Below are 19,738 nucleotides of genomic sequence, written 5' to 3'. Positions count from 1 at the left end.
ATTTCTGCAACCAGCTAACACCCACTCAAGATACACTCATTGCTACACAGTACACAAGACAATGCAGGGGATAGCAGTGAGTGCTGCGAACAATGCCAGCAGAAGCACTCTGATGTTGGAATAGCTTCTATGCGGATTGGCACAGCAGTGCTCTGCTGGGGTTTTAATGAGTCGGGCAGGTAAATACTGAAATCCGAGGTCTGTTGTTATTTCTTCCTATGTAGAACTCATAAGCAGCTAAGGGAAACGTAGTTTTATTGTTGTAGTTGTTTTATTTTTCTTTCCTATTAGCGTATATCTAACATTTGTAACAAAACACTTTCTTCTCTCTCTGCGTTTGGGACTTCTGTTTTACATACTGTTAACTTGAATATATATTTTGTACTGATTTACTCAATGGTTTCTAAAGGATCAAGAGCTTGTATGACACTAAATGATATTACGAATGTTTTTTTTTTCTTTTCAAATTTAGTTTTTGTTTAAAATATGTACTATTGAAAAGTGTACCTCAAACAAACTGATAAAAAAGGACTAATAATCAATTGTCACCTACCTACCTCCAGTCTTGAAAAGGAACAATTTTTACCTGGTTTCTTTCAGAATGAGTTTTGAAAATGTATGAAAAAAATTAATAGGACTGCAAAAGATCCCATTCAAAGTGTTTTGTAACCGTTATCACCTGAACCTAGTACATTGTTCTTTCACCCTGGGGAGGAGACGGCCTACAAAAACTTGAAGCTTTTCAGGTTTGGAAAATGTCTTTGTTTTCGTTTTTTTTTTTGTATATTCATAAATATGTTTGAAAAATTAGTAGATATTGAGATATACTTGATTAGTTTATTTTTGTGTACTTTACACAAATGTGATTTTTCTTTCTTTGTTACATTGTTCTACCAGATGTATATGAAAGCTTCTTACGTAGTGATGAATTACACACTTTTTTCCGTATATCACCATGGCAACCATTGAAATGTTAACATGGTATCCTGATATTGGCCTGAGGTAGAGCCTCAGAGAGAGCTATTGAAACTGTGGATATGCCTGTCGCTCACACTGGTATGAGATATCTACCTTCACTCCCCTGTGGCAGCTTCCATTTAACTCTAAACCCATTGACAGCAAGGGCCCTTCAATTGGAATATCTGTAACTTTGAGCTGGGGCTGGGATGTAGCCTAACTTGGCTTTTGCTGTTTGAATCCATTTTTTTATTTTAAAAAAGCAACTTGCCAACAAAGTATCTAAATAAATTTGAACCTAATTTATAACTGGCCATGTAAATGCTGTGGTCAAGGTTGTTTTCAATTTTTATATCAGCCTGACTTCCCCCAACCGTTTCTTTGCGAGCAGCTGTTTATGTGACTTCATGATACGAGACGGTAGCATACCTGTGTGAGCTGGCGATGGCATGTTTGGATTTCTTAAGCGAGGCTTGAGATGAACATGCACAGCCTCCCGCTGCCCAACCGCGCCCGAGGCACACACACAATACAAGAAGGGCAAATTGCTGTGATGCACAAAGCTGACACTCATACCATTGAGGTGATGACGCTCCTCTGCAGGAGCTCTGAGCATTACACTTAGCTAAAAAGAAAAATACAAAAGATATAAAATGTGCGTTTTGAGTTCAACTGACGTAACACCATTTGTTGTTTGTATTTTACCTCTTTGTTGGTTTGAATGTGTATCAACAGGAGCCACTGTTCAAGTGCTTTTAGCTCTGGGAGTCTTAATGAAGTTGACTTTGTATCTGCGTGATATCATGTTCTAGTACAATCGAATACACATTACTACCTCCACAAGGCCTACTGTTACCTCATTTTTCAACTTAATATCTGCTTAAACTTCAGGTGGCTGAGTTCAGGGGGGGCATCTTAAAATTTATATGTATAATACTATATTTTTGTGGGGGATACATTTTATAAGACTGTTCCTCGCTGTCTCTCGGTCACTGTTAGTTAAGACTGGACAATTTTACTTTTTAAAAAGGAATTTTCTGACAATTATGCAATGTTATGTAGTTACATTAGCCGTTGGGGAAGAAATCATGGAATCCTATATTTCTTTCTTTGCTTCTTCTTGTATAACTGCAAGTGTTTTTTTCTAACATTTTTGACTGTCTTTGTTCACTTAGTATTGCTGTCTATGATTACACTTCAAATCGCTTGCTTCTAAAGATTAAATAAAGGAAAAAAAGTCTTCCTGGTAGACCTTTACTGCCTTGTTCAGCACAATAAAAAATGATCATGATGCTGATACTGAACTACTTTCTTTGTCCTTTGGAAGCCGATGTACTCAGAGTGGGGAATTCCCCCATTCCGTGTTAGTTCGGGGTTAATTGAGGTTAAGCACTGTTCCATAAGCAGGGAATACCTGGGCTGCTGTCACCTGCAAGACATTATCTGCTCATGAGACGAGGGTGTTAGAGGCAAAAACAAATGGACACACTCCCATTTAGAATGTGGTGAAGGAAGCCAAATAGTAGGCATATTTCTGCATGCATTTCCTCCAATGGTGAGGCTGAAGGGGAGGTTTGAATTCCCCTCCTCTCGCGCCGAACGCAAACAAACACTCAGGAGTGTGTCATTTGGCCGGCGCGAGCCCTCTGCTGCAGTGGCCCGGCGGCAGCGGAGCTGACAGGAGCATGAGTCACCCGCGTGAGCCACCCTTCCTGAGGTCGCTCCAGGGCAGGCTGGCCGCGGTGGAGCCCGGCTGCGGAGGAAGAGGCCCAGTCCCCCTCCACGCCATGTCAGATGGAGTGCAGTGGAATTTCTCCCCCATGTCTCACCATTCACCAGCGCATTCCTCCTTGTTCCCTCCAGCGCCCTTTCCTTTTTAAACATTTCTTTTTCCCTTCTCCAACCCCTTTTTGCAGCCACCCCCCCAGCACACACACACAGACACACACACACACCCCTCCCCGCTTGCAAACTCTCTTGGGAGAAGTGGCCCACCTCGGAGCCCCTGACCCCTGTGCCCTGGTGGACTCTGAGAATCGGAGGCCCCCGGCCCCCACATCAAAGGCTCACCGGCCCGGCTCCCTGACAAGGCCTGTCACTCATCGCCCCCACCCCGCTCCTGGGCTGTCCTTAGTGCCAGCACACATCATAAAGCCGCACGCTAATTCCTCCCAATTGACCCGATGGAGTTGGGTGTAGGGGGGCCAGAGCGGGTGAGAGTGTGTGTGGGGTGGTGTGTGTGTGGGTGGGTGGGGGTGTTTGGTTGGTGGTGCTGTGGGGTTCACTAGTAGCACAATTAGGGGAGGTCTCTTCAGTTCTCCTTTTCCCTCCAAAGATGCCATTTTGCGAGGATTAGGGTCAGTTCAGCTTACTCTGCGTCCAGCTCCGATTTCTCAGCCCCCTGTCCTGTGCACTGAGGGCTGGGGGGGCCAGAGAGGTGGCCTCCAGATTGAGTTCCTTACTTTTGAAGTGTATTTAAGAGATGTTCTTTAGTGCCTCCCCATACCAACACTCTCAGTGTGCCTTATTTAAATTACGTATGCAAAAGTATGTCATTACGAGCCTGTATGTGTGTGTGGTCGAGAGACACCCTGATTCATATGTGGCATTTCAGAGGTGAGTCGTACACAGAGCTTAATTGACCGTTTCCTGTATCGTCCACTCGCGAGGATGTCCACTCCACTGAGCAAATAAAACCCACTTCCTGTTCCCCGGCAGACAGCTGTGGCCCCCCTCGCAAAACATACAGCCTGTACACATATACTTCTTATCCTGTCATAGTTCTAGGAATAGGAATCCGCCCGGACTGCAAAGAAAGAATCTCTGTGCTCCGAACACACTCCGCATGCCGCGCACATCTTGTTCTGCGTGATGGAAGACAGATGTACCAGGCGCGCAGTGCTGTCGCACTCCTCAATTGAACATTGTAGTCGCCCGTGCTATTGTGCGTATAGAATAAGGGGGTCGCGCAACGCACACAAAGGCAGGGGGTTGCATGTCCCTGATAGAGGAGAGGCTGTCCAGAGTGGTCAGTCTCTTTGTCGGCCGAGTCTGTTTCTCACAGACAAACAGAAATATTGACAGTAACACTGAGCAGGGTTCTCGCTGGCAACCCTGTGATAAACGGGAGCTGCCAGAGGCCGTGCTGTAAAAATAGGAGACCCCCTACAGCCACTTCCCAAACCCTTGGGTAAATATTTAACCTCGGTATCCTACTCTTCTGGGTCAGGAAGTCTGAGCTCATCTTGTCTCCTCGTGGCAGACAGCGAGAGCGAGAGAGGGAGAAGGGGGCTCGAGAGCTCCACGCCACTTAGCCGTCGCGGGGAGAGAGAAAAAAAAAGTCCAGCGAGTGAACGCGGACAAAGACGTACGTGCGAGACAGAGCCGGTCTCCCAGAGTTCACCGTCCTGAAGTGTGTGCAGGGGGATGAGTCTGCCGGCTGACGGAGAGAGACAAACGCGCATGTGAGGATGACTAAGTTGTCACGCTGAAGTGTGTGAACGTCCATTTCCCACGTCCGCCCAGTGACAAGCGGCGGGGGCCGTTGTCCCTGTGCTGTCCCTGGGTCAGTGGCGGCCGAGTGCTTTGGCCTGCGAAGTGTCTGGGAGATGGGGCAGGCTGGAGGAGCGCGCAGGTCCTGGCCCTGCTGAGGCCGCCCTGGGCCCGCGCTTCCTGCAGACAAGTGTTTGGACGGGGCTGTCCGTGTGTCTGGCACTGAGGAAGGCCAGAGCCCTCAGCAGTGCCGTCCCACCTCAGGAAGGGGTTAAGGTTAGACCACGGGCCTGCTGCTGATGAGCCTTATCATGTGCAGACACACTAACACATGGGCTCACACACACACATACACCTATGTACACAGTACATACATACGCATAGTCTTTACACAGAGAGAGAGAGAGGAGACACACACACACACACACCCTCACACATACTGTATTTAACACTACACAATACCAGTGCCAATTTGAGCTGTGTGTTCACAATCACATGCATGCATTTTTTCTTAACCATTAGGCCAGACTCACAGACCACATACAATTAAACTTCTCCTCACGCTGTCCCAATCCCTCTGGTCCTTGTGCAGCCCTCGCTCAACAAATGAGCAACAAACACAGTGGCATGGACAGACTCATCAACCATTTCAACAATCAGCATGCTGCATCAGAAGACAGGGATGTCATTTCATTCAATATCAGAGAAAACACTCCAGTTCCATGCGCTCCATAGATGTGTGTTGTTGGACTATGACTGCACATTCAAAAATGCTTTTCTTGGCAGCTCATGAATCTTGAATGTAAACACATTCTTTACACTTGATTTTGAGAAAAACGCTCTTATTTTATGTTGAGAAGAGGGCCCAGCACACAGGACTACATACTATAATTGTATACAGTTGTCTCCAACTAACTGGAGATAGTCATAGTGCATTTTATAATCATGTTTCATTCAAGTGGAGCTTAGTTCATCCAATTGACAGGCAGGCAAGGATATCTGTTTCTACAAAAATTCTCTTGATTTGTTAATACAGCTGGACCACGTTGAAGTTATTGCTGGCAGCCTCTTGGTTGCAAGTTAGTATAGTCTAATAACACATGTTTATTTATCCTCTGCATGGATTTATGGTCAATCAAAACTGGACAAAATCTTGGCAAGTTCATCATTTTTTTGGAGTGTAATAAAAAAAAAAAATAGTACTCAGACTGCCATAAATGTGTCTATAGCACTGCTTCCTTATTCGTTTCCTTCCATCAGGGACTAAAATGACAACATCCTCTCCTCCCTCTCTCTGCATCCTTCCTGCCTACAGGAAAGGGATGTGCAGTGACCAAGTCACCTGAGCGCAGGGGGCTCGCCGGAGCAGACATGAATAGGATACGATCGCACGCGACACCGAGGGGAGATCCCCTTCTCATGCCCATATGGCCCACAGCAGACTTGTACAGGTGTCAGCGCAAACAACACGTTTAGAAACGGCCCTCGGAGTGATTAGCCCTTCATGTGGCCAGCTGGACTGAATGGACATGCATATTCATTGCCAACTGTTGTTACGTACGTAACAATATTCAGGTCAAAAAAGAATGTAAGCAAACAGAGAGCTTCAGGTATTTCAGGTGATTTCAGGTGATTATTCAGGTGATTATTCAGGTGATTATTCAGGTGGCGTTAGTATGGGAGTGTTGTCTGTGGTGTTCTATTGAGATGCTTAAAGGGTTAAACTGAGAGATGCTGCTCTGAGGTAGCTGAGCGCTCCATAATGATACGGTATGAGTGTGCAGCGCCGGGGCACGGAGTGCCAACCGGAACTGAATCAACACAGACACATGTGCGCTGAACTTGAGCCCAGTGAGACGGTGGCGTCCGGCTTGAATGGCCCTCAGAACTGGATGTGGGCTGCTCCTCTTGCGGTCTGTGTTTAGCGGCGTGAGTCAAGCCACATCAAACCTTGAGCCACCCTATCCTTCCCCCGCCGCCCCCGCGCCTAGGTGAATAGAAATGTCTCCTGTTTCCGTTCCTAGGTGTCAAACCCTTGCACTCCCGCCTCTGCTTTTACAACGTGGGCTGTCTGGAGGGTGGGTGTGAACATATCACTGCACAAGAGCACTGTGAGGTGTATGTGCGTGTGTGGGTGTGTGTGTGGGTGTATGTGTGGGTGTGTGTATGTGTGTGGGTGTGTGTGTGTGTGTGAGCAACAAGTCTGTGGTGAAGTGTAAATGGGCGTGTGGGCTAGTCTCACATAACTGGGCTGTGTGTGTGTGTATGTGTGTGTGTGTGTGTGAGTGTAAAAGTATGAATGAAAAGCGGAGAGCAGAGAGGAGCGGAGTGTGTGGGTGTGACAGGCCGCTGGGCGTGTGGGTGCCTCTGGATGTTTATTCGGTGACGGCCAGCCTCTGAGTCACCCTGGGTCCTTGCGGAGGGGCCGAGCGTGACTCACCACGCTGTCATCGGGGCACGGAGCCCATGCTGCCGCCGCGCCACGCTAGCCCAGCCACGCTACGCTAACACAGTCATCAAGGAATGATCCCCTCCTCCTCCTCCTCCTCCTCCTCCTCCTCTGTCTCTCCTTCTCTCGCTCCTTCTGTGTGTGACTCACTGGTTTCAGTTTGCCTTGTGCACCTCTCCTTCTCCTCCTCTGTAGTCTCTCTCTCTTTCTCTCCCTTTCTCTTTCTCTCCCTCTCTCTCTCCGCTGCCTTTCTAAATGACCTCATTTTAATGAAGCGCAGACTTGGTTTGGGGAAATGAGGGACAGATTTAGGAAGGGGGCAACCCCCTCCTCACAGAACCTTACAATAATGTCCAACTAGCACCGAACTACACTACCATATTTATTAGGCTATTCCTACACACGTATCCATGTAAACATCTCAACCTCTGGACCGTTCACTCTAAACCAGCCTTCAAGCCAATGTGCACAAATATTGCATTTTAAATGGTCTTTCATTTACTTTTCATGTCATAGATCGTTACGTTCTAACATAAAACTTGTTATAGTTGTCTTTTCATTAGTCTCAATGTTAGCTGTCTTACCTGCCTTTCTATAGTCATGTGCTGCAGTCCCCTCACAATTGCAAAAAGCTGTGGAACATACGGTTACATTTACAGCAACAAATCCTTTTAAGAATTTGCAATATGCAACTTGGTGTAATCATGTTACAACATAAAAAACACTAACTTGTGTAGCTTGTCTGCACTTCGACATCTATCTAAAATGTCTCTGTAGCATTTTGAATTACAGCTGCAATATGAACTATAAAATGTGCCATATACAAATATACATGTCTTCCCCTGAGCATAACAAAGAGGGTTTATCCCACAATAGCAATACCACTAAGTAGATTAAGGACAACAGATTACCCTAATTTGCCCAATACCCAATGCCAAAGACATGTTCATCCACATCAAATGGATGCTGTGTGGGTTCTGTCTATGTATAACAGTTCACATCCCTTCTTGGAGAACAAAAGAAGGATGTTGTATATTGCTATGCTGCTATTCCAAGAAGAGATCACTGCACCCCTTTCAAAGAACTAAAGCATACATACTTAGAGCATGACGTCTGGTTTCATCTGGCAATGTGCACTCCATCCAAATTGAATTTAGAATTGCATGTATGCATTCACATTTTTTGCTCCAATCTGCATGCCTTGTCCAGTTCTGCGAACCACAAAATCGAACCTAGGGGAGAAGTTACTGAGTCAATTCACATGACTGCTCAAAAGCTTTTTTTCATATTGCTGATGCTCTTTGTACATAATCAGTAGAGTGGTCTACCTGTAGTTCAGCTGTTCATGGAGATGGGAATAAGAATATTTGAGAATAAGAACAAGGAGCACTGGCAAACACTTCAGACATTCCACTGATGGTGGATGTATTTATACGTTATGACTATTATCACACCTCTGGACGCTGGGCATTCTAGAGCAAGATGACAAAGACACAGTTTGCAATTTCACCACTCTCCACTGATCTGTAGGGTAAGTATTTCACATTTAAGTTGAGTTCTTTTGTGGTTGTGCAGCCACAGAAACAACGATAGTTCAATCATTGGGTGAGGTTGATATGGGTTTTTATGGTTCAGTGAAATACAAAGAAGACAAAATAAATCAAGCAAACAGCCACGGCCTTCATCATCTAACCAGACATGAAAGTTTTACTCATAGGTCAGAGGTATAATTCCAGTAGGGTGAATTTAAGGATTAGTGTCAAATGGCCTAAACATGATACCATAGGTGTGCCTAATGCAGAGAGCTTGCTGGCCTTTAATTGCAGCAGCCAGCCTACCTTTTCCAAAGGACCACAAGCTCTTTGAAATGGTAGACTTTTTCAGCAAAAGACTTTTCGGAAGTCGAGTTTCAAAATTTAATTAAAGAAATTATGACAGTATTTTTGGCAATGTATTGCACATACAGAGGGCGGAATCACAGGTACTTTCCCAGTCATGCGAAAGGTGATATAGAAAGGTCTGTGTATTGAATACAACAGTGCTTCTATATTATGCTTCTGAATTCGCCTCAGCTTCTGAACCAAATCAAAAGTACTTAATAGAATATACAGTTAAAACAAATGTTCTCACATCCATGTCTTGAGCATGTTTTGAATTGTTGACCTTCTGGCTAGGACAAGGTCAGCAGGAAACAGAAGATGATGGCGGCAGCCAACAACTCACAAAATATCCCATCTGCGTCATTACGCCTACCTAATTACGCCTCATGATATCTTGCAATAAGCTTGTTTAAAGTGTACAATCTCTCTCTCTCTCTCACTCACGCACGCGCGCACGCACGCACACATACACACACACACACACACACACACACACACACACACACACACACACACACACACAATTTCATTAAAAGACTTTCACCCATAGTGAACACCTTTCCCCTAATTCCATGTGAGACCATAGGTAGGGCTACGCCGCCACCTAGTGCCTACTGTAAGAAATGGGATGTTAGGCCTACTGTTTTTTTGCCTTTTCTTTTTTTTAAACCTCAACACATGCATTTGTATTCACAAGCATAAACAAAAAAATGATTTTAGACTTCTATTTGTTTGGTGCTTATGGCACGTCTTAAAAGTGTATTGAATAAGCTGCATGTGTGTCCTGGCCTCTAAAAGCGACCAAAAACAGACCGCGTAGGGCCGTAGGCTATATACACAGGCTATAGGCTAACACTGAACGGATTCAAGTTTTTAAGATCACACAAATGTCTAGGCCTACTTCTCCAGTTCAGACACGGTGACAAATAAGTCAATACAAGACTCAATAGGCCTACATGTTACAGATTTCCATGTAAAGCAGCACGGAATCTCTCAGAAATACGGCACCATAATATTATGCAAAGGATCCATAGCAACAGGAGTGAAGGTGGAATACCTTGGCAGGGGATGAGATCGTAAGCCACAGTTTGCATGCGTCTCTGCAGGACTCTGGTATGCAACAATTACCAAAGCATGTCAGACGTCTCAGGGTCAACTCTCAGAGGCATGAGAAAGCGGGTGAACGGCGCCCCCACACTGTGGCATAAGTCAGAACCAATACCAATGCACTTGAAGTTAAAGCAAAACACAGATCCTCAGTTATAGGCCTATTTGCCCTCTCGAGCACGGAGCGTGGGCTATGATCAATTAGGCCTATATTAGGCTATTCAACAGCAGATTAAGATTTTCTTGGGGGAGAAAATGCAACATCTTACATAGCCTACAACATAAATATTACTGTGAAGAGATGCCAAAACGACAAGATTGCCATAATGTTTCATATGATTGTATTATGTATAGGCTATTGTAGATATGTTTCCTTTCTTGCATTTTTCACACGCTTAATATTTCCTACATTTAGCATATTGATTAGGCTAACCCTCTATTTGATTTTCAATCACAATTCTTCCTAACAGTGCACATACTTGCCTTTAAGGATATCATGAATGAAAGTCTTATTTCATTCAGACAACTGTTGCCTGACGAAAAATTATTTTCCAGTAAAATTGGGGTAGCCCGCTTTACTAACAGATTTTCATTACGCCCTCATAAACCTCTAATATGATTGGTTAAAAATGAACACTGCGTGACGTCATTACGCAAGTCTCACGTAACAGGAAGAAAGGCTTCATGGTCCTCGTGAACTGCCTTTGGACCTGTCAAGACGCACATTCTTTAGTTAAGTCGTGCAGTGTTCTGTAACTTAATTGTGCCTTTATATTTGTTGTACATTTAATGCACAGTTAGTCATCATGTCTGCAAGAAACCCCGGGATGGATTTGGGTAAGATGATAATGAATAAACATTCAGTCCAAAGTCCTGTTATTTTTCTGCCTGGTCTGCTGCTAACTATATATTTGGCTAGCACCAATATATTGACAACGTTCTGTAGCTACTGTAATGAATCATACATGTTTGGCTTCAAACGTTAACATGCACTTACACGTTCGTATTGTACAAAGCGTATCCTATCAACGTTTCAGTCAGCGAATATTCAAATTCGTCCCTGTCAGACTCCACTGGTTCCCCCATCAAAACAACAGAGACTGGCATTTTATAAGTTTAACTATTATATGTTGCGCAAACGTTTTCATGTTTGGCTGTTAGGCTACATAGTGAGGGGTTAGTTGGGTACAAAATGTACAAACAGTTAATATGTAACTTGAACCTCTCTATCGCCACAGCAAGTGTAGAACTCTGTGCAGATACAGTGTAGAGTCATGATTCTGTTTAATTTTATGCACATGACATTCAGAAGGCAGGTAACATGTGACTGTGTGGGGCCCTGTTGTCAATGTACACATGGCTTCCACTTAACCACTTTCTACAGTAGTAATGGTAAAATATGGGAATAAGCTTATCTGACATTGAAGTATTACATTAATTATGATCATTTGTTTGGTAGATCTTGAGTGGGTGTCCAAGGCGCGAGTTAACACCCAGGCTGTTTTGAAGCGAGCTCAGCAGATTCAAGGACGTAAAGTGGCAAAAAAACAATGGCAGGTGAGTGTCTATAATAATGAATAATGATAATAATAAAAATCCTAACATGCACACCAAAGAGCATCATTTGTCATTTTACTTAAAAGAAGACAGTTCTGTAGAAGTTCTGTTCTGTATAAGATATTGTTGCTGTTGAACTGTTGAATTGTTGCTGTTCGTAATATTTGTTTGGGACACATTACCCATAATCCCCTATGCTCCAGGCTGCATGGCTGCTGAAGGCGGTCACGTGCATTGACCTGACCACTCTTGCTGGAGATGACACTCCGTCCAATGTCCACCGGTTGTGCATGAAGGCCATACAGCCTATTCGCCGTGATCATCTGAAGAGCATAGACATGCACGACAAAGGTCTCATCTTATTTTAGTTGGATTAGAAATGGCAGTGACTTGATTTGTGACTAAATGTCCTCATTAGTGGTAATAGGTCTAATTGTGGCACAACATATATTTTATACTAGCTAGCTAAGCAGCAGTGATGACATTTTTTAGGTTCCTCAGTTTTTCAATGATGATGTCAGGTAAAATTAAACATTAGACAAACCTCTAGTATCTACACAAAGAGGACAGTTCACAACATGCTTGTTTGTTCAATTAATTGTAGGACAAAGAGACACCTGTTTGACAGTACCCTGAGGCCAGAAAGAAACAAGCCTTTTTTATCAGACATGGCACTATTCAATAACTAAACAATGCAGTGTCTCTCCAGTGCTGGAAGACAGACTTCATCTAATATATTCATGTGTCACTTGTCGTCCTAAGACAGCTGTCAGACATATTTGGAATGAAGGGCTTTTGTCAGATTCTGCTGCAGTTGCGCTGCCTGTCATTACAACATGTCTGACTGCTGTTTGAAATGTGTGCTGCTTTGTTTGAAGGCATCACCACCGCCGCTGTCTGTGTGTACCCGTCTCGCGTGGCTGATGCCGCCAAGGCTCTGAAGGCAGCCAACTCGAGCCTGCCGGTCGCCTCAGGTACAAATACACAGTAATTACCTGCACAATCTCCCAGATCAGCCTTGCTTATTGTCAGCGTGGGGCTAAATATCAGGCCACGGTTCATCTCCAGGCTGCCAGAGGTGCGCGGTTAATTGATTGCCGTTGGCGTTTTTTTTCTCCTCCAGTGGCCACGGGATTCCCCGCCGGTCAGACGCACCTGAAGACTCGCCTGGAGGAAGTGCGTCTGGCTGTGGCTGACGGGGCGAGCGAGATCGACATTGTAATCAACCGGACCCTCGCTCTCACCGGACAGTGGGAAGGTGAGGGAAACATCTCCCAGTCAGCTTTTCCCATCACTGCAACATGATGAAGGGCGATTGCATGCTTGTTGATATAACCAGATTTTAGCTGCTATCTCTCGTAGTTGGGATACTTTGACCAATTGCAGGCCTCTAGTGTAAGTTTAGTCTGACCGTTTCATCATCATTCAGTCATCAAGAGAGGAATGATATCCATTGGCATTTTTGGAGGCTTGAAGTGTGGGCTCAGCTGTATCAGCTTGTGTGTGATCTCCAGCGCTGCTCTGGGTCTGCTCTGACCCGCTCCGTGTGTCCCTTTGTGCTTGTGCAGCTCTGTATGATGAGATCAGACAGTTCCGAGAGGCCTGTGGAGAGGCCCACATGAAGACCATCCTGGCCATAGGAGAGCTGGCCAACTACACCAACGTCTACAAGGCCAGCCTGGTCTCCATGATGGCAGGTGAGTCCCTGATGGCCTCGAAAATACAATCAGCCAAACTCACCCTTGGCTTTGCAGCACTACAGTGGCATTGACACCCCAGTCAGCATCTTTCTCCTTTTTGCTTTATTACTGGCAAATGATAAAGTAATCCACGTCCAAAATTATCATTATGTGATTGTCTATTGACCATTTATCCAATGAGGAGGCCAACATGTTTATTTATGTACGAATAACAGTGAGATGAATGACTACATAAAGTCTGTCTTCATACAAGCATCTTGAGGTCACTGCAGGTAACTACATTAGGGAGATTGTGCATGTGATGTGGTCCATGTGATCACAGGCAGTGGGGTCATAGAGGACACAGGCTAAGATCTGGGCTAGATAATAGTTTCCACTGCTCTGTACTGTTAAGTGTAGTGTAGTACTGATGCTAAACCTGCCAAATCCCACAAGATTTCCAGGGAGGGATGGGAAAAATAGCAACATCACTGCAGTTTGTCCCTTCCTCCACTGTGTGGCGGTGTTGTTAAACTGTTCGGTCCTGAGGCGAAAGACTGGTGGCCAACCTGAGCGGCAGGCAGACCCCACTGACTGTACTCTTAAATAGCCATCGCACATTAAGCCGATTACTGTACCGCATCAGCAGCCGCTGAGATAGGGATCATTATTAAAATGCATTGCTTTTGTCGCCGCGCTCACTCCTTAATCTCCTTTTGTTCCTATGAATTGCGTATGAGGTTTCTGAAATTGAATGATAATTTGACCTATTAATCTCCGACGCTGAGGCTATTTTACTCCCCTCGCCCGCTGCCAGTGTCCCACATGCCCATGCAAATGAATAGAGCTTCATTACCGCCGCCCGTGGTTAATAACTGTTATCCATTATTGTGTAATTAAGACTCCCTTTAACGATTCTCGTGGATTAGAGCAGTTTGAGGGAATGGAAGGGAGAGGGAGCGAGTGCGTGCGTGTAGAAAAAAAGAGAGGCAGGAAAACACATAGAACATATCTGTAATGAACTGGAAAGCGTTCATCTTGTTCCATTTGGTAATGAACAGCCATGATCCATGAGGAAGGACAGCAGCAGGACTCGGGGGTGATTTTTTACTCGCGCGCACAGTTTGTGGTTCATCTATTAGCAGCATCATTTCATCTTCTATTTTTAACAGGGCACTGATAAAACATAATTGGTTCTGAAGGAAAGGTGAGGAAAAATGAAGTGTTTTATTGATGAACGCACACACACCCTCTGTTCTCTGCTGTGGGGAGCATATGTTCTCTTTTGCCAGCATGCGAACACTCCCCCCTACCCCACCACCCCACCACCCCCCACTCCGGCAGCCAGGAGTAATGTGCTTGGGGGTGGTGGGGAGGGGGGTTGTTAGGCACTGTATTAGGAGTCTTGCGGTGTTTGAGTCTCAGAGGTGCTGTCTAAACAATAGTGTGTGCCAGATGAATGCTCAGTTACATCAGCCTGGCTGTTTTTCATAATAATAGCGATGGCCAGGGCCTGTAAGTGGCCTACTGTATTCTCTGTCTGGCTGAGTGGACTATCAGATCTATGCACTGATTCACTGGGAACTGATACAGTATCAGTGTCAGTGACATGAGTCTTCACCTGAAATCTCAAATGTGCGTCTTTTGATATGTTTGTTCAATCTCTCTTTATGTGAGTGTGGTGACATGCTACTGACAGATCCTAGAGCATAGTCAGAGCGGCGTACTAAAAATGGACTGCAACACCTCGCTCACCTGCACACACGCACACTCACTCAAATCCAGCAGCACACTGATCTAAAACATTTTACTCACAGGATCTGACTTCATCAAAACATCAACTGGCAAAGAGTCTGTCAATGCCACCTACCCGGTTGCCATAGTGATGGTTAGAGCAATCCGTGACTACTTCCTACGAACAGGCCATAAGGTGAGACTAGGTTTTTCACATCTATTGCATATTGTGTGTTTTAAGGTGATAGTGTATTTATCCTCCATATGGAAGCATTGCAAAATATAGATTCTCTTTGATACTTGTGTAGGTTTATTTTAGTTTATCGCCACAGAGAATGCATACATTTTCTCATAGATGTTACACACCACAAGTCAGAGTTTTGAGTCTGATAAAAATGTTTAATGTGGAAAAGAATATCGTACCTAAGTATGGTAATACTGAAGGTGTTCAATGTTTTGGTTTATCTTAGCCAGGCTGTTGTAAAATGAGCAGATGTCTCATCAGTGCAGTAGGTAGCGTTTCCAGGATAATGTCTGTGTCAATGGGTAATGTGATGGCCATAATGACGTTTGCATTGTTCTAAAGCATTGGCGTGAGGGCACACATTAACCAAGCTCCTCACTGTGTGGCGTCAGGTGGGCTTCAAGCCAGCGGGGGGCATCCGCACGGCCCAGGAGTCGCTGGTGTGGCTGACCCTGATGAAGGAGGAGCTGGGCGACGACTGGCTCAGCCCCCATCTCTTCCGTCTGGGCGCCAGCAGCCTGTTGGCGGACATCGAGAGGCAGGTGGGTGGCTGAAGCAGGGCAGAGTGACCCCTGGGGCGCCGGGCGCTAATGTCCAATGAAAGTGGAGCCGGCGGTACTGCGTAGCAGGCAGTGAGAGTCAGGAGCAGTGGCCTCCCGTAGACAGAACACAATGACCGTTAGTTGTGGTAATGACCTATTATTATGATCACGCATTGTTCTCTTTAAGACTTACACCTCTGGGCACCCGCATTTCAATCATTTTCACTGATTCACTTCGAATTCTGCGAAAAAAGAGGAAGTTCCATCAAGTTTTGCCATGAAGCAGAAATGTGACATGTTGCTCAGGCCTGGTCTTAATCTCACACTTTATATGGTTATTTGTTCCCACAGATTTACCATCATGTGACCGGACGCTATCCAGCTTATCAGGAATTGCCTATGGCCTAAATGAGTGGGGAATGGAGATATACAATACAGTCAAATAACAGACGCTCAGCTTATCACAAGCAAGACTTCATGCCGTGACACACATCTGGGACATTTTGAGCCACTGCTGCTGTTTCCAGTGTGTGGTGGCAACTGTCTGTAGTGCACTTTTACATTTCAGTCTTATCAGAAAAACTGAATTTAATTTTTAGCCATGATAGCCTAACGCCAACAAAGACATGTGTTATTAAAAAGCCTTATGTTGTACAAAGTAGTACTTCTCGGTGCCTTCAACCTTTCCCTCTTTTTTATCCCACTTTTCTGTTTCTTCTTTCGCACTTCCTTTGACTTCAGCCTTGCATCACTCTTACATCTGTGAAAGGCTGGCACCTAACCTCCACAGATCTCTCACCGCAGCACCTGGGTGTAGGTCAGCGCTGCCCGGAGAATACAATGGGACTTCAGGAGTGCTAATTTCATTAACTAGGAGCTGGGATGAGCAGAGTGAGTGTTTGGGGGATTAATTAGTGGGGGGTTAAGTGAGTCTAAATGATCTGATTGAGCTGCTCTCCAATTCAGCTTCATTTGAAGACGAAGGAACACTCTCTCCCCTCTCCTTTCCCCTTTTCCTTCTCTAATTAAGATATCAGGGGCCGTGCCCTTGACTGGAGGAGAGAATAAATGAGTGAATTAATTGTGGAATGGAAAATGAGCTTGGAGAGGAGTTTGCACTGAAACAGCAGGAGAAGTTGGCGCAACTGTGGCAGAGACAAACGGAGGCGGCGACAAACTCGACTCAAGTCAACCTCGCCTCCGACACGGATGAGTGATGGCGCTGAGGGACAGGTGTGGTGTGACGGGCGGGGAGGTGTCAGGGCCGTTTGTTTTGGGCAGCCGGAGAGGTGCAGGTAGATTTGCTCTTTAAGAGCTAGCAGCAGCAGCAGCAGCAGCAGCCGGCGCACAGGGGAAGAGTGATGAGGCAGTGGGCTGCTCGGGTGCCCACCTCGCCGAGTGGGTGACAGATTAGCTGGCCTTACATAAAGGCATGTAGATCATCTGAAATCTGCACTGGCTGACAGCCACACAGAACCAGATAAGACGGAGGAATTGACCCGGCCACAGATTGATGATTCTCCTTACCTCACAGAGAGCTCTGACCCCCCCCCCCCCCCTTCCTCTTCCTCTTTTTTCCAGTCTTTCGCATATTCTCGTAAACTTGTGCGTTTGCTTTTGACCTCTCTCAGACACAGCGAGGGGACTCCCAAAAGAAAACCTATCCCCTGTTTTCTGTCGTTTCCTTTTGAGTAATTATTTGCTACTAATACACCAGGAGACCTGTGCAGACTCTAAGGGATTTCAACAAAATAAATCTTGAGAGGGGCTGTTCAAATGACACGTTCACTGGATATTGTAACAGACGTGAAACAGAGTCCACCTGTACCCCTACTTGTGGAGGGAAGTCCAGTTGACACAGCAGTCGGTCAGTTATTAGGAGTGAGTCATGCCTGCTGCTGGGCTGGCTGCTTAGCTGATGGCCCGAGCTCAGCTAACAAACTGGCTGGATTTGTCAGGGGCTGGAGAGCCATTCACTCACCTGACAAATAACCTCACACAGATTGATTGGTTTTCTGTTGTTTTATTCAACAGTGTTTCTTCCCTGGAGGGCTGCTGAGAGAAATTGCACATTTTGGGTCACGTTCATCTGCTGAGACATTGTAATAAAGACAGAACGCTAGCGTGAGCGACAGTGTTGGAAATGTGTCTGCGATCCATTACATGCAGGGGATTTTGGTATCTGTCATCCTATTTGTGAAATAATTACGGCGGTGTAGCTAAGGCTATACACACTGTATGGATTTCATAAATTAACCACCAACATGTTTTTCAATTCTCGAGTCCGCTATGTTCAGACCTGCCCTGGAAGCATGACAGTCATAATGATTTATACAGTTTTGGTGCAAAACACATTCATAGGAAGTCAGTTCTACAGACAAGCCTCTGAGAGGCTGGAGGGATGTTTTGGATTGAAGGCATGCACAAGTCATACATTTTTAAAGTGCTGCTTTGACAGTTCAACATTATATTACATTTTATTATATGTATAATAGACATTATATTTAAAACATTAGTATGTAGTCATCACACACAACAGTGAAATGTGACTACTGATGGAGCTAAACATTTTGTTGGAGGCATATGAGCCATATTTCAGTAATTGTCATTGGATAACAAATCACTTGTTTAACTTTTGATGAATATCTCATAAATACTTCAATCCTTTTCCGTTGGCGTTTGGTTAATTTTTTACACAGGAATAACCTAGTAAAAGGAAAAATCCAGTTTAAGTAAATGGTAAAAGGTCATGATGTGGAAGCTGTCACCTCCTTTAAAACAACACTGGGGCCTCTCTTTTTTTTATCAACCTTGGACACATTGATCATACAAATACATTTTCAGTGTCTGATGACTCACCATAGTGATCTGAATAATGGGCCTAGAGGTTCCTCACTACCTCTGTGATGATTTTACTGTTCTACGTGAAAGAGAATAAAATGACCAACACGATGGAAATCCCACAATGCTTTATGCGGACACACAAACACACCTGCAGTAGCCTACAAAAAAGTTCAAAGCAACAGATCTGGGAGGAACAATTACTCAAATTTTCCACCACTCTCTCATCCGCGCGGAGCCCTAATTCAAGGTTAGGACAGGTGAAACCGAGAGACAGAGAATAATTGGCTCTCCTACCGCAATGATATTAATGATGCAATTAGAGCGGGCTTTTGGTTTCCGACGTGCCAGAAACAGGTAGTGATCGGAGCTACCCGGGGACTTCACTAGTGTCAGACCGCTCCTTCTGATGCCGCTGTGATCCGCACAAAAGAGGGAGGTGAGGCGCGCAGCTCCGAGTGGATTGTTTCCCTGGGTGCTCCCTGTCTTTGAGTGCTGACCTTGGCGCCCGGCTCCCCAGCGACAGAGAAGAGATGGAATACATGTATGAGAGATCAAACAGCCGCGCTGAGGCTCACCTGTCTCTGAAGTGGGTAGAGTGTCTGAGGCCAACGGCGTGTAGACAAACTACCTCTGAGATCACATTAATGATAAACGTTAATTACCCGTGATACCTTTAACATCAATTGCAGATGAGATAAATAATATCCAGTGGACTCTTGCCATCTGAATCTTTCATTTTGCCTCCATGTACTGCTGCAGCCTACTTTTTGAGAGCCAGCCTGGTTTTATGGCTTGCAGTTATTCTATGGTTTGCAGTTATTCGTGCAAATAACTGCGTACCACAGAATAAAAAAATGCACAAAAAAAAAAAATATTTTTAAAACGTATTTTAGGATTTCTTTAAAATGAAAGGAAATCAATGTAAAGTATTTCATTTTGGTGAGAAGCATTTCCGAACAGTTTAGCGGTGTCTGGACTGGGAATTGCACTCATGAGAACTGAATGCTATATGAATGCATGTGATCAATACTTAAAGATTGAACTTTTGAATTGATGAAATCCTAAACCTTGTGTCTATAGTGTTTCTGAATTGGATACTAAAAATGACCACTGGTGGTGTATTTAGGTCTGGGGTTGGGGTTTGAGATGCCTCTCAGAAAACCACAACCACAGTGCAATCAATATGGAAATTTCCCCCTTTGGTCCCAGAAAATGAAAGGCAGACACAGAAAAGGCGGAAGCAGATTAGCTTT

At 44.9% G+C, this 19,738-nt stretch overlaps 1 protein-coding gene across 2 annotated transcripts; it reads left to right on the top strand.

The window, feature by feature from the left end:
* The first annotated feature begins 10,559 nt into the window (after positions 1–10,559).
* dera (deoxyribose-phosphate aldolase (putative)) lies at positions 10,560–18,308 on the top strand. Of its 2 annotated transcripts, XR_009935434.1 has the most exons (10): positions 10,560–10,722; positions 11,345–11,442; positions 11,646–11,793; positions 12,321–12,416; positions 12,566–12,700; positions 13,011–13,139; positions 14,939–15,051; positions 15,492–15,641; positions 15,993–16,532; positions 16,672–18,308. XR_009935434.1 is itself a non-coding variant. In XM_062518312.1 (9 exons), exons 1-9 carry the CDS (start codon positions 10,692–10,694, stop codon positions 16,047–16,049), a joined length of 957 nt encoding a protein of 318 aa, XP_062374296.1. In that variant the 5' UTR covers positions 10,560–10,691; the 3' UTR covers positions 16,050–18,308. The 2 variants fall into 2 exon arrangements, 1 of the variants encoding a protein (XP_062374296.1); XM_062518312.1 differs by having other exon boundaries at positions 15,993–18,308.
* The last annotated feature ends 1,430 nt before the right edge of the window (positions 18,309–19,738 follow it).

Source organism: Sardina pilchardus, chromosome 17 (assembly GCF_963854185.1).
Source record: "Sardina pilchardus chromosome 17, fSarPil1.1, whole genome shotgun sequence".
Classification (NCBI taxonomy): domain Eukaryota; kingdom Metazoa; phylum Chordata; class Actinopteri; order Clupeiformes; family Clupeidae; genus Sardina; species Sardina pilchardus.
Note: the sequence above shows the minus strand (reverse complement) of the source record. Positions and strands in the feature narration are given on the sequence as shown.

What these genes read in the sequence shown, in the direction of transcription:
- dera (XM_062518312.1), top strand. Translation starts at nt 10,692, where the DNA reads ATGTCTGCAAGAAACCCCGGGATGGATTTGG. An exon ending in CATAGACATGCACGACAAAG is followed by an intron (nt 11,794 to 12,320) that starts GTCTCATCTTAT and finishes CTTTGTTTGAAG; the next exon opens with GCATCACCACCGCCGCTGTC. An exon ending in TCCTACGAACAGGCCATAAG is followed by an intron (nt 15,052 to 15,491) that starts GTGAGACTAGGT and finishes GTGTGGCGTCAG; the next exon opens with GTGGGCTTCAAGCCAGCGGG.